Source organism: Nothobranchius furzeri, chromosome 9 (genome assembly GCF_043380555.1).
Source record: "Nothobranchius furzeri strain GRZ-AD chromosome 9, NfurGRZ-RIMD1, whole genome shotgun sequence".
Taxonomy (NCBI): domain Eukaryota; kingdom Metazoa; phylum Chordata; class Actinopteri; order Cyprinodontiformes; family Nothobranchiidae; genus Nothobranchius; species Nothobranchius furzeri.
This window is the reverse complement of record NC_091749.1, coordinates 61,021,117-61,037,794: the sequence shown is the minus strand read 5'-3', so window position 1 is coordinate 61,037,794 and position 16,678 is coordinate 61,021,117. Positions and strand designations below refer to the sequence as shown.

The following is a 16,678-nucleotide window of genomic DNA, read 5'->3' as shown; positions in this document are numbered from 1 at the left end:
ACAAGCATGATACAAAGATACGGTGACAAAAAACACTCCTCTGACATCTTTGAATTGTTTTATGTGCCTCTTCTTATTTTTGTTTGTAAAGATATGAAACGGACAAAAGGAGAAGAGATGAGGCGAGGATTAGAAAAACCACACGACCTACACGATACATCCCTAACAAGCCATTAAAAAAAAAAAAAAAGACACTGTTGCATGGACGATCTCAACAACAAAAGGTCATTTCATTCAGAACAAACCACAAAACAGAAAACAGGCCACTCGGGTTGTTGCACCAGTAAAGACAAAAAAAAAAAAACAAAAAAAAACAAACAAAGTCAGTCACATTGGATTTAATGTTAGAAACGTGTACATATGTTCAGCTCAGTGTACAAAATTAAACATCACAAAAGTATTTTACAAAAAACACAAAACCACCACACTTTGTTGCACTTTTAATAAAAAATAATAACTTACAACGTATGAGACGGGTGTTACGAAGGATTCGGTAAACAACTGTTCTCCATTTAAATAAAAAAGAACATCTTTTAAACTCGCTGTGCAAATTCCACCCATCACGAAGAAAACGCCACATCTACGCGCTACGATGAGGAGCCCGGCTGTCAGAACATCTGTCGCTGATAAACGAGTGCATATTTTAGAGCTAAGTGCAAACAAATTGCTTTTTCGAACTTGTGCATTAAAATCTCGAGTTTTTGGCGGTTTATACGTTTCTTTAAGCAGCAATAACTTTGTAGTAAAATATCTAATAGAAAATCTCATTATAATGCTAAAATTGAACCCACAGTTTTGACGGCCAGTGATATAGCTTTGACACAATAACATAACTTTTTCTTAGTGGCACAGTCTTCTAGAACATCAGCTTATCTTCGCTCCATCTGCGTCGAAGGGAGCCGGTGGCGAGTCGATGGCGACGGCGGCGGCTGAGTGGCAGGAAGAGATGGACAGAAATCATCCCCCGCCATCAGGCACTTTGATCCCCGTGGTCCCCAGAGTGAAAGCCGTCTGAAAGCTGAGCAGAGCTGGCGTCGCGTTTCCGCTCTCGGCCTCTGACGCGGCTCCGACGTGGTTTGAGGTCGCCGTTCAGGCGTCAGAAATGCAGTTCTGGATTTTGTCCATCCACACCTGAGCGCTGGAAGCGTCGGACGCGCAGAAGTTGTAAACTCTCTTACTTGTTTTTAGCTGGAAGAGAAAACAAGTTAGACGTGATTTGAAAAAGTTTCTTTAGGGATAAATATTTCAGTTTACATACAAATTGTTGTCTAAATGCTGCAAATTCATAATAAAAAAAAACATCCCGTCTGGAACATTCTCCAGCAACCTCGGTGTTTATCAGGAGAGAGACGGCGGTGCATAAAAAGGGAATATCTCAAAGGGAACAACGATGAGTTGCCTTCATCTGCCTCTAAGGACGAGTTTCGAGAGGCTCAGAGACTCACGGGGGACAATGTAGCATGCTAACATGTGCTAGCATTGTGTGAATCTTCTACAAGTCTTGTTGAGAGTGTAATCTCTTCAGCCATCGTCTGTTGGGGTAGCAGCATCAGAAGCAGGGACCTGAAAAGGCTCAACAGCCTAATAAAAAAGGCTGGTTCTGTTCTGGGGACGACTGTGGAACCACTGGAGGAGATCATGCAAAGAAGGATTCTCCAGAGAATCAAGAAAATGATGGACAACCCTGAGCATTCTCTTCACAAGACTGTCTGACAACGGAAGAGTGTCTTCAGTCAGAGGCTTCTTCAGTTTCGCTGCAACACTGACCGCTACTGGAGATCCTTCCTGCCAACAGCCATTGTAATATACAATAACTCTTTGATGACTTTATTATTATTATTATTCTGAGCTACTACAGCAATCAATTTCCCTCTGGGATTAATAAAGTATTTTTTTAATTATTTATTCCATTTATTATTAAAATAGAAAAAAAAACAATACTAACAATAAAATGAGGTATCTCAATTCAAGAAAATGAAAAGGGAACAGAAAGAAGAAAACTTATGTTATCTGCCCCTTTTTAACTAAAATGACATTTATACACTGAAATAACAATAATTATAAAATAGCCTACACAAAGTAATTGCCTGACTGGTTAGCTAACTAGAGTTCGATTTGTAAAGAAAAAATAAAAAATTAATAGTAATAATAATAATTCAAAAAGCAAAAGGATTTTTGCACATATACCTATTCATACATGTATACATTAAAGTGCATCGCATGCCCACTTGGTCACACATACTTCATATATACATATACATATACATATATACACACGTATCCACTACATATACACATAAACAAACATACATACATATTTATACATACACACATCTTCTATAGCTTTATTATTTATTTATTTTTATATATAATTGATTTGCATGTATATGATTCCAGTATTTCATTTTTAATTATTTTTTTGAAAGCGAATATCGTTTTCGCATCCTCGATTACATTACCTATCTTATTCCATATTTTAACTCCATATATAGAGACAGAGCACTCCTTTATAATTATTCTATGCTTAGGTATTGTAAATAATTCATGCCCTTTTAGTTCATATTTACTGTCTTTTTATAAATCTTCTAAGTAAATTTTTAGGAAGGTTTTTTTTGTTTGCATTATAAATAAATTTAGAAATATTGTGGTCCACTAGGTCATAGAATTTTAATGTTTTTGTTTTTATGAATAACGGGTTAGATGGATCTCTGTAATTACTCCTTGTAATGATTCTTATTGCTTTTTTTTGCAATATATAGAGTTTGTATAAGTTTTATATGTTGTGCCCCAGATTTCTATACAATAGTTCAAATATGGTGCAATAAGTGAATTATATAATGAATATAGGGAGCTATCATCCAGTGACCATTTTACTCTATGTAACATTGCAATTGTTTTAGTTATTTTAGTTTTCACATTGTTTATATGTGGCTTCCAAGATACATTTTCATCGATTATAACTCCCAAAATTTTTACTTCTTTTACTCTTGTAATATTAATATCATCTATTTTTAATAGACTTGTATCATTTGAGTTACTTTTACTAAATATCACAAAACCTGATTTATCAGTGTTTAATGAGAGTTTATTCCCATCAAGCCATAATTAATTTTTTTAAATCTCAGTTTGTACTGTTTCTACCATCTGTTTGATATTATCTCCTGCATAATAAAAGGCAGTGTCATCTGCAAATAGAATACATTTTAATATACTTAATTTAGATGCAATATCATTTTTGAATTGAATTGAATTGAATGACAAAAGGGGTTGGCATTCTTTTTCAAAAAGAACTCTCAGCAGATAAAAGGGTCACAAGATGGTTTTCAGTTGATCATATCATCATAATAAATGAGTCGTTTAATGCCTGCTTTACTGCTTTATTCTGGCACCCATCTGGCGGTGTCCAAATCCAAGGGTTGCATCCTTCTGATACGCATTTTAAGGCTCATTACATTATGATAAATGACCCACACTTGTATAGCGCCTCTCAGAGTAAGGACTCCAAAGCGCTTTACACTACAGTGTATATTAGAGTGAAGCAACAAGGCAGTCCAAATTTGAAGGATCTTCAAAATGCATCCTTGTTTTTCCCTGAATTTGGAGGACGAGCCTGGTGTATCCTCACTGGGAAAAATGATACCAGGACTCATTGTGGTCCAAACGGGAGATTTTAGTTTTTGTGGTAATGATGGACAAAGCAGGAGAGGATTGCATTTTTAAATGTTAGCTTATTAACATAAAAAAAAAACATACAGCGGTTGTATTTTTAGGCTTTTTTATGTTCACATTTTTGTTTTCTTAAATACAGTTCTTGTCAAAAATAAGAAAAATATTTGTGAACCAGCTAGTACGACGGGTCCTGTATTTCTTCACGTATTTAGTTTAGCTTTAACTTTTCTTTAGCGCCGACACAATTGATAGGTGACGAGACATAAGGGCGGGAATAAATATGATCATGTCTAGACCGCCTAAATTCACAGCCTCTCACTTCCTGTCTTAGCAGTCGAGGAAGGACCCGACCTGCATGATAGGACTTGTCCTCACAAGAATACTACCCTTGGATTTGGACACAGCTAGAGCTTCAGCATCAACCACTTCACCAAATCCCTGGTAATAATTTATTGATGTTAAAGAGGTCCTTCACTTTGCAGTGGTCACTTTGAGTAGGAATCAATGCATTGTAAGTCGTACTCTGGGGGAAAAAAAAGCTCTGGTGCTCCTGCTGCAGCACGGAGAATTCAGCCAGAGGAGAAAGTTTTAGATGACAAGATCACCTCATTGGCTAACAGCAACGTGACTATGCTTTGCAACGCTGATGTTTTATCTACACAAACAACACAGGTCTGGAGGAGTTCTGCCGTGTGGTGGCGTTGCTAATGCTAACAGTTAGCTTCTACTAGCAGAGACGCTCTCTGCCGTTTCCTGGACACTAAACCAACAATAATGTTCCCCGTCGTGAGTCTAGATGGGTGAGTCCATGAATGTTATGTGACAGTGTGACGTAGATCTGTCAGGATTTTCAAATCCAAGAGTTTCAAACGTCTGTTCTCTATCTGGAGCTAACGCAGGAGATAGGTGTAGGAGACTGCTTTCATGCTCAGCCTGCATGAAAAGGTCAGAGTGACCAATCATTTTCAAAAATAATAAGACATTTTTTTCTCAGTGAAGGACCTATTCACATCTTTGCTCTAGCATCCATTTAATAGACTGATGTGTTAAATAAAATCTCACCTGATGGTGGTTGAATCTCGTTAGTCGTGTTTCCATTGTTGGAACATCAGGGTATATTCACCAGAACCTCCCGGCACGCGTGTCTCCACTTCAACGAGCCGGCCAAACGGGCCACTTTCAAGAACTTTCGGAGTACCTGATCGGGGGTCGGTACTCGGAATGACCCGGCTGCGTAGCTGAGCGGAACGTTTGGTTAACTCATGCTCATTGGTTGTAACTCAGTAGGAAATTACATCAGCAGATGCCGTCTAAAACACGCTGCATTAGAAGAGTTGGTTGTGAAGCAGAACAAAAAATCGCGCTGCTTTAAATTTGCCGTTACTGAACTCCCAACACCAAAAAACACGCCGGAATTCTCCCACAGCAACAACGTGATTCACAGAATTGTGTTGTCTCACAGAGCGCCATAAAAAAACGGGCTTCTCCGGGTTATTGCGATCCACATTTTACACCATGCAGCTGCTCTCGCCCTCCAAATGGGATAAAAGATGCTGAACTTCAACAGAACAAAAAAAAAAGACGTTATTAATGTTAATGTGGACGTTTTTTTGCAGTGGCGTGTCCAGATCTTTTAAAATGGGGTGGCCCAGGTGAGGCACAACTTTGTGCATGGGTGGCACCAATGGTTTTGCTTTTTTTTGTTTTACCCCCAAGCCTTTTGTGGACAATGAAAAGCCTATTTAAAGGAAAATTTGTGTGGAGGCACCTGGGGTGGCCAATCAGATTCCAAGGGTGGCATGTGCTACCCCAGGCCACTCCCTGGACACGCCCCTGGTTTTTTGGTGCTGATCTGTGACATCACCGCCCGTTGAAGCAGTCGCAATATGCTGGCCTCTGTGCAAAGTCCTGGAAGGATTGAATTTGAAAGGAGACACAACAGCTGAGAAGACCCGGACATCAAATCTCCCGCCCGATTTCCCCCTTGGAGAATTTACCCTGAAGTTCCGACAGTGGAAACACGCCTACACTGTCAACCAATGTCAGCGTTTTCTTCCTGCGTGTGGATGAGGTCATTCGGAACAGCCTTTTGTTTTTTTTAAATCGCGCTGCCACATTGTTGTTATTTACCAAAGAGGGTTCGAGAGCCGATATCCGACAGACCGTTGTGATTGGTGGATGGATTACAGAATGGATTTGTTCATTAACGAAGCCATTTTTTCAGGAGCTAGTAGACACACAACAGCTAGGGGAAATCTCATCAGACTCACATCAAAGAAAGCCTTTTCGTTGATGTGTTTGGGCGCTCCGATGGTTGGCGTGGCGATTGTGACGGACTCCACGTAAGCCAAATCGATGTGGCCTCTGCAGTTTGTGTCCTCGCCGGTGTCGTAGTACCTCAGCTGTGAAAACATGACAGTTAACCCGCCTGTCCTCCAGCCTAAAGGTCGAGCGTTTTCTCGGGCCTGAATGGGCTCACCTGGTGTTTCGTGACGTCCAACACAAACCAGCGGGGTTTCCAACCTTTCAGCAGAGCTCCACGTTTGTAAAGGATCCCCTCGTAGGACCTGGAGAAAAACAGAATGACGTCCACAACCCAAAAGCGTTAAAGGTTCTCGTTCGCTCATCAGATCTGGTGGAGCTGGTCTGGCAGAAGCTCATTTGGAATTAGAAAAATGAGGAACACATGCATAAAAAAATCCTCCCAAATGCTTCGACAATAAGTCGTTTTTAATGACTGTTTGTTGAGTCCAGGAGAAACGAGCCAAGAGCCTGTACTTTAACCTCACTGTAATTGGAAAATTACACACCCAGATTGTGACAGAGCACATAATATTCTCCTGAATGCTGATGCGCTGAGTCATCTTCCATATCTGGACCGGACCCTCCGCAGCAGCCAAATGTGCTCTTCCTATTTGTTCCGGAGCTCAGGAAGTTCACGACCCACCTGTTCTCCTCATTCTTGGGGGTGAACTGGTTGTAAAGCGTCGCAGCGCGGCGGTTAATCCCGTTGGATGTGGCTGTGCTGTGGTCTTCGCCCAGTCCGCTGTCCGGCAGGTGCAGCATGGAGCGCCGCTGGAAGGCCTGCAGGCTGGATGTGGGAATGAGGCCTGAGATGGACAGGGACTGCTTACGGAGCTGCAGACACATCAAAGGATCAGAATAAAAACCTAGACGAGGATAAAGCCTTCCATATTTTCCTCTAACACACACATTCCCTTCCTGCTTCAGATCTTCCTGTATGGTGAGTCGGACTCTTTCCAGAGTTGTTGTCCATTTCTCGGGGGTCTGGTTCAGCTCGCTTTCCAACCTCTCGATATCCTGAAGCACCAGTAAGACAGAAACAAATCACAAAAACTGACAAGAGAAGCGTCTGTGAAGAGAATCAAAACTCTTACAGAGAGAAGTTTGGTGATGGCGTCCAGCTGGGCGTCGCTCACGCTGCTGTAACACGGCCAAACGATCCTCCTCTTACTGTTGGAGGCGGCATCCGCCTCCTCTGTGCTCTCCGACCTCACAGCCATCATCCTGAAGTCGTAGCACGGCCCCGAGGACAGAGTCTCATCAGTAAGGTAGTCCCACGTACTCAGGCTGGGGATCCCGACACAAGGCTTCAGGACCGGCTGCAAAAAAAAAAAAAAAAAAAACACAGCACATGAAAAATGACAGAATGACTGAATAATATTTCCTTCATATAAAAACTCTGTAAAAGCATCTAATTTCTCCTCCATAATTAATTAAATGAGGATTAACACCAACTCAGGATTTAAAGGGATCTATCCAGCCATCCATCCATTTTCATCCGCGCATCCGGAGTCGGGTCGCCCAGACTTCCCTCTCCCCAGCCACTTGGGCCAGCTCCTCCGGGGGAATCCCAAGGCGTTCCCTGGCCAGCTGAGAGATATTGTCCCTCCACCGTGTCCTGGGTCTACCTTTAGGTCTCCTCCCGGTTAGACGTGCCTGGAAAACATCACCAGGGAGCCATCCAGGTGGCATCCTGACCAGATACCCGAGCCACCTCAACTGGCACCTCTCGATGTGGAGGAACAGCGGCTCTACTCCGAGCCCTTCCCAGATGACCGAGCTTCTCACCCTATCTCTAAGGGAGAGCCCATGCAGCCACTCTTCAGAGAAAACTCATTTCGGCCGCTTGTATCCGCGATCTCGTTCTTTCGGTCACCACCCAAAGCTCATGACCTTAGGTGAGTGTAGGAACGTAGATCGACCGGTAAATCGAGAGCTTCGCCTTCTGACTCAGCTCTCTTCACCACGACAGACCGGTACAACGCCCGCATCACTGCAGATGCAGCACCAATCCGCCTGTCGATCTCACGCTCCAGTTTTCCCTCACTCGTGAACAAGACCCCGAGATACTTAAACTCCTCCACTTGGGGCAGGACCGCATCCCTGACCCGGAGAAGGCATTCTACCCTTATCCGAATCAAGCTCATGGTCTCAGATTTAGAGGAGCTGCTTCTCATCCCAGCTGCTTCACACTCGGCTGCGAACCGCTCCAGCAAAAGCTGAAGATCACATTCTGATGAAGCCAACAGGACCACATCATCTGCAAAAAGCAGAGACCTGATCCTCAGGCCACCAAAACGGATGCCCTCCACACCTTGGCTGTGCCTAGAAATCCTGTCCATAAAGGTTATGAACAGAATCAGTGACAAAGGGCAGCCTTGGCGGAGTCCAACTCTCACTGGGAATGAGATCAACTTACTGCCGGCAATGCGGACCAAGCTCTGACACCGGTCATACAGGGACCTAACAGCCCGTATCAGAGGGCCTGGTACCCCATACTCCCGGAGTACCCCCCACAGGCCCCCCGAGGGACACGGTCAAGCGCCTTCTCCAAATCCACAAAACACATGTAGACTGGTTGCAGGGATACTATGCAAATTTGGCTTGCTTTTAGCACCCCCTAGTGTCCGTTAATGGAAGCAAAAATGAAACTTATCTCCTTGCTGTGCGTTCGTCTTTTTAATTAATCTAACAGCTGAAATGTCTCCTCAGCCTTCATTAGTGTTTAGAGGAGCAAGACACTAATCAAACAAATCAAACAAATCAGCTGTGTTCACGATCTAAAACATGCAGGAAGAAGACTGCAGCACCACCTATGTCAGCTCCACTTTCCTAAGTCCCACAGGGACCGCACCGGCACTCTGAAGTTACAAATGCGGTATTCTGACCACAGGGGCGGTGGGGTCTGGGTGACATTTCATTAACCCTGTAAAGGGTCATTTTAGCACATACTGGCTCAAGAAAATGATTATAAATATGAAAAAATTGCTTAGCATCCCTTTAATTCTGTCTAATCTGGCTGGTGAACACACTAACTGATCAGGCAGGGTTGCTCTTTTGAATGTGTAAAATAAAAAGCTCGTCTTATTTTGGAAACATACAGGAGGTAGGTTCTTTAGTTTGAGGCAATTGGATGACAGTAAACTAAAGCAGCCTCATCTAAATGATCCTTTTCATGCGTGTCTGTGCTACTCTTGGTATCTTTTCTGCAGGAATTGTTCATTTTATTCTAATTTAGAAAAAGTAGTTGGTGATGAACTGCAGAAGCAAACAGAAAAACTCATAAAATGTTCAAATTCTTATTGTGTGTGTGCATCAGAATCAGTAAACCCTGATCTTTAATGTTCTACAACAACTGTATTTTCTGACGACAGTGCAGGAACGGCCTGCAGGGTGGTACGGCTGGCAGCCCTGAAGGTCACGGGTTCAACTCCTGGCTTAAGCGGCCTTTCTGAATGGAGTTAGCGTGTTCTCATGCACGTGTGAGATTAGTCCAGGTCTCCGGTGTCCTCCCACAGGCCAAACACATGCTTGTTAGGTTAGTTAGACTCTAAATTGTCCCTCTGGGTGTGTCCCATGCTTCTCGCCCACCAGCCCTTCCTGACCCAATCAGCGCTGCACAGGATGACTCACTTCGCTCTCTGAGGGGCTGAACAGGTAGTTGAAGAAGATGGGACTCCTCTGGTGCATCCTGTTGATGCAGTCCCAGATGCAGATGCCTCTCCGTGCTTGCTTATCACCCTTATCCTCAAACAGCAGGCCTGCACATTAAAAAAAACACATTAAATTACTAAAATGCATCAAAACACTCAAAGGTGGAGGCTGATCAACACAGAACGTTTAGCAGACGCGGGATAAAAGAAACACCCCGGACCTCGTATTTTTTAGGCTTCTGCCTGGTTTCCATGACGACGCATGAACGTAAACGCTCCTGTGAGCAAAACCCCACAGACGGATAAAGATGAAGGATAGCTCTCAATTTAATTCATAATAAAATAAAAAGATAAAATGATTTATTCATATTTAACACCTTTTCTGGTCTAAAGAACATAACAATCCCCCCCCCCCCCGTGGTTTCAACTGAGGGGCACCCTCACCGTGTTCCAGGCGCTCATAGTCGGAGTCCAACAAGAAGTTCTTGAAGCGGTTGGAGATGTGGTGAAAAGCCAGGAACTTCAGATAATACTGATTAAACTCAAACTCCAGAGGATATTGCTCAGAAATCTGCAAGGACATAAAAGCACAGATTAAGACGGTGTGTGTGAGTGTGTGTCACTTCTCATTTCTCCAGTGAATAAATGACAGGACAGCGTGTCTCTTGTCCCTGTGGGGGCAGAGGTCAGTGATATCAGACACGATCCAGACTAAACCAGATCCACCGCAGCTCCACTGTTCCCATCCAGCGGTGTGAAGTGGCCAACGAGAGTGCTGAACATCCGAGGCCACCTGGCTCTGCTGGCAAAAACAACAGCTGTTTGGGAGATGAGGCATTTCTATTTTCAGCTCTTGTCCGAATCTCTTCTTTCCTCCCTGTTTATAATTCTCTACACCCCCGAATTCACGCCAACCCGCCCCAGCTGCCAAATCTGCAGTTTCAAAAGACAAATGCAGAAAGTATTTGTTGAAGTCAGTGGATGGGAGTGGGTCTGCAGGACCCCGGGGGACACGAAAAACTCCACAGCGTTCTCCTAATTTAGCATTTCAGGGTGGACACAGCTAGCTCTCTGGGTGTCCAGCTGTGAGAGCTTCATTCTTAACTTCACTGCCGCCCCCCACTGCCTTGAACGCTCAAACCTGCCTCCCCCTTTTTCCTCCCTTTGACCTCCAGAGCTGCAGTTTTCCACGTGCGGCTCCAAACACGCACCGAAAAGCGAATTGTGAATGCTGAAACACGCGAGCACAGACACGATCACAGAGCATCTGGACAGCAGCTCACGTCTAGGCGCCGTTAGCGCGGAGAGGCGTTTAACCAAACCATCACATAATCAACGACAGCCGAGTTCCCCAACTTCTTCACTCACAAGCCCAGTCACTGTTGAGGAATGTCATGAGCTCATTCAAAAGTTATGAATGAAGTTAAAAGTCGAGAAGGGACATCGAGAGCCGAGTCACGTAGGAGGTGCGATTGGGGGCGGAGCTTACTTGATGCACGCAGTCCAGAAACTGCAGGAAGATGGGTGTGAAGCCACTGCCCTGGCTGCTGGGACTCAGGTTGCTCCGCTGGCTGAATTTGTGGCCGAAGGAGAGCCACTCTTTCTCCAGGAGCACCTGAAAACCTTCCAGGGTGCGGTAGAAAGAGTCGCTCAGCAACTGCACCAGAGACACCACCTGAAGGGTGGAAACAAAAACCTCATGAGGACCAAACCAGCACTGAAAAATAACCACAATGTAAATAAAGATCACCTGCTTATGGTTACGTTCTCAAAAATCCCACAGAGCCACATCATATGTGACTTTTATTTGACGCAGCAATCACTGCAAAAACAACTAAGTCCTATCCTTTAGGAGGGAACACAACAGGACTGACTCCGGAAAAACAACCCCAAATTTGTTTTGCATTACATTTCTGGAATGTGTACATCTCTTGTGGAGTGAGCCCTAAAGTTTTGTGTTCACGCTAGATTTCCAGATGTGGCGACCTAATAAAAGAAATCATAAAAAACACGTGCCTGACATTTTATGGCAATGAAGTAATTTAAACTTTGACATGAAGTTGACATTCTTTCAGGCTGAGGTGAGTTTTAAAATCGCAAATATTTTCTGTAAAACTATTAAATGTCATTCGTTTAAACTACCGTAGACATTTACTGTCTTTCTTCTGCGGGTGGAATAAATTATAGTGGAGAACCTATGAAACACGAACACAAGTCTCTGTACCCTTACACATGTCTGTTTGTTTTTAGTTTAGAAAAACTTAAATGATTCAGAAATCTCCTGGTCCCAGACCATCACACTGCCACCACAACGTCTGACTCTTTTGGGGAAGTGAATCTTCAGCTTTAGCCTCATCAATCTAAACAATATTTTCCCAAATGTCAAAGAAATCCTCAAAATGTTCCTTTTGCGCTTGGATTTAGGTAGAACTTCCTAAAATTGTCAGCCAAGGGTGATAAGGAAATATCGAGACACAAAAATAAATAAATAAAATTGCAATATTTCATGCTATTACACTGAATCGATACTTAAAGAGCAAGTCACCCCCTACCAGAGTATTACTCCACTCCAACTTCCTGTTTGAAAAATGCAACAAATGCTGTTGCCTAGCAGATCAAGAGGGTGGAGCCGCTAACAAATACACACACACACACACAGGCTCACAATGACGTTGTGACATCATATGGTACCAGCTAACGTTCTAGGGTACCTCTTAGCCAATAGCGATGGCAGATTTAAATTCACATGCAGTGCAGAGTTTTTACCTGACAACGGCTCAACACTGACAGTTTTAGGCAGAAAATACAAATTTTAACTAAAATGCACTGAAGTGCAAAACTATTGACTACACGTGTCTGCCGCACGATTAGACACGTATTTATATAGTTTATCAGCAAAATCAAGTTGATTTGGGGGTGACTTGCTCTTTAAAAGCAGTGCATCAATTTTTATTGAGAACTTACATGCAAACATCTACTGTATTTCTTGGTAACACTTTACAATAAGGTCCCTTTATTAACATTACTTAGTTTATTATTAAGCATTAATAAACTACTAAAGTATTAACAACTGCTAACCATAGGGTTAAGGCTTAACCCTAACCTTTTTGTCCCAACCTTAAGGACACTTTTAAAACTTTAAATAAAATAAAGGTCTATGGTGAAGAAAATATGAATAAAATAAAATATTATTATGCAAAAAGCCAATGTCCACATTTGTGGACAGGGTCTCAGGAGGTTCAAATGACCTAAAATCGGCTTTTAGAGTTGTAATATATCAAATATATCGTGATATATATGACATCACCAAATTCCTGCAGAAACACACCCCATCAGAGTTTTATTAAAGTGATTTTTGTCGTCCTAAAGGTCAGACAGAAATCAAACCTTGGCGCGGTTGTTAAACCTAAACTTAGCTTTCAAATAAAGTGGCTAATCACAGCTGATTCAGCAACATTGTGACAAGTTGTCAGCATGTCAGCTACATTTTTACTAACTAACAGGTGGCGACCCACCAGTCTGCAGTTGCAAGTGTGGCATTCTGACCACAGAGGGGGGTGGGGTTCTGAGTGACTTTTCATTAACTTTGTAAAGGGTCGTTTTAGCACATATGGCTCAAGAAAAATTCTTTAAAAATATGAAAAAGCTGCATAGTTTGGCTTTAAAGGGGCCAAACCAATAATTTTGGACTGTCACCTGCTGTTAGTTGCATTTATTTAATAAAGCTGTAAAGTCTTTAGGCACCCCGGCAGAGAGCTACCTGTCTATACAAGTTTTTCTGCTGCGGCCCACTTCGACATAACTAATGAGTCCTGTCGTGTGGAATGAGCAGGAAAAACAGTTCATGCCTTCCTCGAGAGGTTTACAAGAACTTCCAGCCCCAAGTGAGAGCCTGGGCAATAAATAAGCCCCCCTGTCCACAGCAGGCTGAAAAGTGGGCGTAAAAACAAAGCATGGAAGTGTGTATGACTGGAGCTGAGGATGAAACAGAAAAACAGCACGTAGAACGAAAGCAAAGACAGTTCTGCTTCCTGTCTGCTGGGTGTCGATGGGCCGTGAACCGAGCATATGGAACCCATTTGTCAGAGCGGGCTGATCTGGACTGAGCCTGTTGGAGCCGGTGGCCCACGGAGGAAGATGCTCAGGGCTGAACACGTGCCCTGCATGAAGGGGTCCATAAAGTGGGCTCTTTAAACAGCAGCCCAGGGCCTTTACAAAGTCCGTAAACGGACACAAACGTGTTGTTCTGCGGGTCCAAAAGCAGAAATATTGATCGGACTTGAGCAACACTTTGCTTAGTTTTAAAATCAGAACCAGGAGTTTAGAAGATCAGAAATAGAAATGAATTAAAGTCAGAAAAAGAGAGATTGTAGATTTAGGATTCAAAAAAGGCAGGTTCAGAATTTATTTCTGCTTTCAATCTGAATAAATAAGTCCAACTCATTAGGATTCTTCAGTGCAGCTCCATAAACAAACAGCTGTAAACACTTCCAAAACACACAGGGACTAACTTTTTAATGTAGCTGTGATAGAAATACTACACAAAATCGGTTTATAACAGGTTTTCCACCTCTGCTTTAATTGAACACATTTAAATTCTCTTTTGGGATTATTTAAGCAAGAATGAAGATTTTGGCTAAATCTTAAAAATAATACAATCTTAGGGCTGCACAATATATCGAAAAATTATCGTCATCGCGATGACAGGACGTGCGATAGGCCCATCGCAAAGCACGGCAAAAACGGCGATAAATGTTTGGTTCAAACATTTCCATCCGTGTCATACATCCACTTTTTGTAAACCAGCTCTGTTTTTTACGCGGAAGTATTATTTGACCAATCAAATGTAGTCCTTCTGATATGCGGCCAATCAGATGGTTCCGTTCACGTAATACGCCCGGCCCCTACATAGACCCTTTTGGAAAGCAACACCCGAACAGAGTTTGCGGCGCTGTTCCCTTGTTCGTCATGCTGGCTCAGAGCAATGAACGCACTTCGTGCTGATGTTTCTGGATTCAGCGCTGCTTTCAAACGTGAACGTGACTCCGCTCGGTGTCGTTAATCATTTTTACCGGGCTGACTCCGACACGTGCCGGTGAACCAACCCACCTTCATGTCGCTAGTGTTAGCCCCAGGCTCCGGTTAGCTTCCACCTAAAAGGCTACAGCACTCTCCTCCCAGTCCCACCCTGAGCTGCTAAAGAGGGCCTGGAAAAGTTCCCCCACACAACAAAGTGATTTTTAATTTATGAGCTTTTATAACCTTGTTAATCAGGATAGTTGATTTGCTGCTGCACATAAACTGCCAGTCAGAAGCTCAGCTAGCCGGTTACCTTAAGAGGAGCTAGCTTGTTATCAGAATCATAGTTGCAGTTTCATTATCTGAGCTGCTTTTTAAGATCTAGGTAAACTTGTTCAATTTGGGGTTAAAACCAAATGTTTTCACATATTTTCCATGTAGTTTTTTGCCAGTTTGTCTTCTGAAAGGTAGACAATTGTTTTTCCCTCAGAAAATCTTAATATTCTCCTAGTTTGGCCCAGCACAGTTCACTTCCCAATTGCAGCAACAGCCTTAAATCATAACCACATAAGTGGAGAAAATGTTCAGTAGCAATGAGAGAATTAGCTTTTGCATTTAAGTGATGTTAACTATCATTTAAACTTACTTTCTGATTTATTTATTTATTTATTCAAAAACCCTGGTAAGGGATGTTTTTCTGTATTTGGAGCATCAGAAAAAGTTTTATGGTGGAGGTGATGTTTTAAAGTCACTGAGAAACTGCATGCATGCAGTTTGTTGTTTTGCTGCTAATACAGTAGCAGGTGCAGCTGCATATTTTTGCAATAAAAATGTTATGCTGTAATGGGATTCATGCATTAGTTTGTTTGTTTTGAACCCAGAGCAGACGTCACACGCCAGACGACATCAACACTGCATACTTTAGTATTTGTTCATTTATCGCGGGTAATATCGATATCGCAATATTAAGCACTGTTATCGAATATCGCAGGTTTTCCTAATATCGTGCAGCCCTATAAAATCTCATGACATAATGCAAAAAACTTGTATTTTATTCAAAGCTATCCAGTGGTGCAAGAGGTGTTTGGCTAACACTAAAAGCGCACGCACGCGCGCACGCACGCACGCACGCGCGCATACACACACACACACACAATCATACATATGCATGCCTGCACGCACGCACGCACACACACACACACACACACACACCCGCACACACACACACAATCACACATATGCATGCACGCACACAAACACACATACACACACACACACACACAAATGCAATCACACACCCGCACACACACACACAATCACACATGCATGCACGCACACACAATCATACACATGCACACACACAAGAACACAAGAATTTCACTCGCATGTACTGTACCAGTGTACCTGCACATGTGACGTGACAATAAGTGATTTGATTTGATTTGACACACACACACACACACACACACACACACACACACACAAATGCAATCACACACCCGCACACACACACACTATCATACATATGCATGCACGCACGCACGCACGCACACACAATCATACACACGCGCGCACACACACACACACACACACACACACACACACACACACACACAAATGCAATCACAAACCTGCGCGCACGCACACACACACACACACACACACACACACACACACACACACACACACACACACACACACCCACCCACGGCCACATGCGGCTCCAGGAGCTAGGACCATCCAGGCCCATTATCAGTTGGCTGACACCGCCCCTCCTCCTCTCCTGCAGGCTGCTGATGAGGGCAGCTGATTTGAATCCCACTGATGAACAACACCTGGGACAAAAGGCTGTGCCATCCAGCAGTCTAGGGGTTCTGCTGTTCTCCAGGCCTCACCATCTGTTTTAACCCCTTTGTTTTGTATAATGTTGACTGAAAAAGGCTAACTTTGTGAGATGATCCTAGAGAATCTGTGGTATGAGCATCCGTCGGTCTGAACTGGGATCAAATCCCTTTTTGTTTCCGTCAACTCTT

At 43.2% G+C, this 16,678-nt stretch overlaps 1 protein-coding gene across 3 annotated transcripts in view; it reads right to left on the bottom strand.

Moving 5' to 3' along the window:
• Positions 1–874: 874 nt before the first annotated feature.
• sbf2 (SET binding factor 2) overlaps positions 875–16,678 on the bottom strand; it is a 145,981-nt gene continuing 130,177 nt past the window's right edge. For all 3 annotated transcript variants that reach the window (XM_070555014.1, XM_070555015.1, XM_070555016.1), the window contains 9 exons: positions 11,116–11,301; positions 10,071–10,197; positions 9,607–9,734; positions 7,068–7,292; positions 6,883–6,990; positions 6,617–6,807; positions 6,149–6,236; positions 5,940–6,071; positions 875–1,188 (listed from right to left, as the gene is read on the bottom strand). In XM_070555014.1, coding sequence (XP_070411115.1) covers positions 1,090–1,188; positions 5,940–6,071; positions 6,149–6,236; positions 6,617–6,807; positions 6,883–6,990; positions 7,068–7,292; positions 9,607–9,734; positions 10,071–10,197; positions 11,116–11,301 — 1,284 coding nt within the window. In that variant the 3' untranslated portion in view covers positions 875–1,089. The remainder of the gene's footprint in view (positions 1,189–5,939; positions 6,072–6,148; positions 6,237–6,616; positions 6,808–6,882; positions 6,991–7,067; positions 7,293–9,606; positions 9,735–10,070; positions 10,198–11,115; positions 11,302–16,678) is intronic.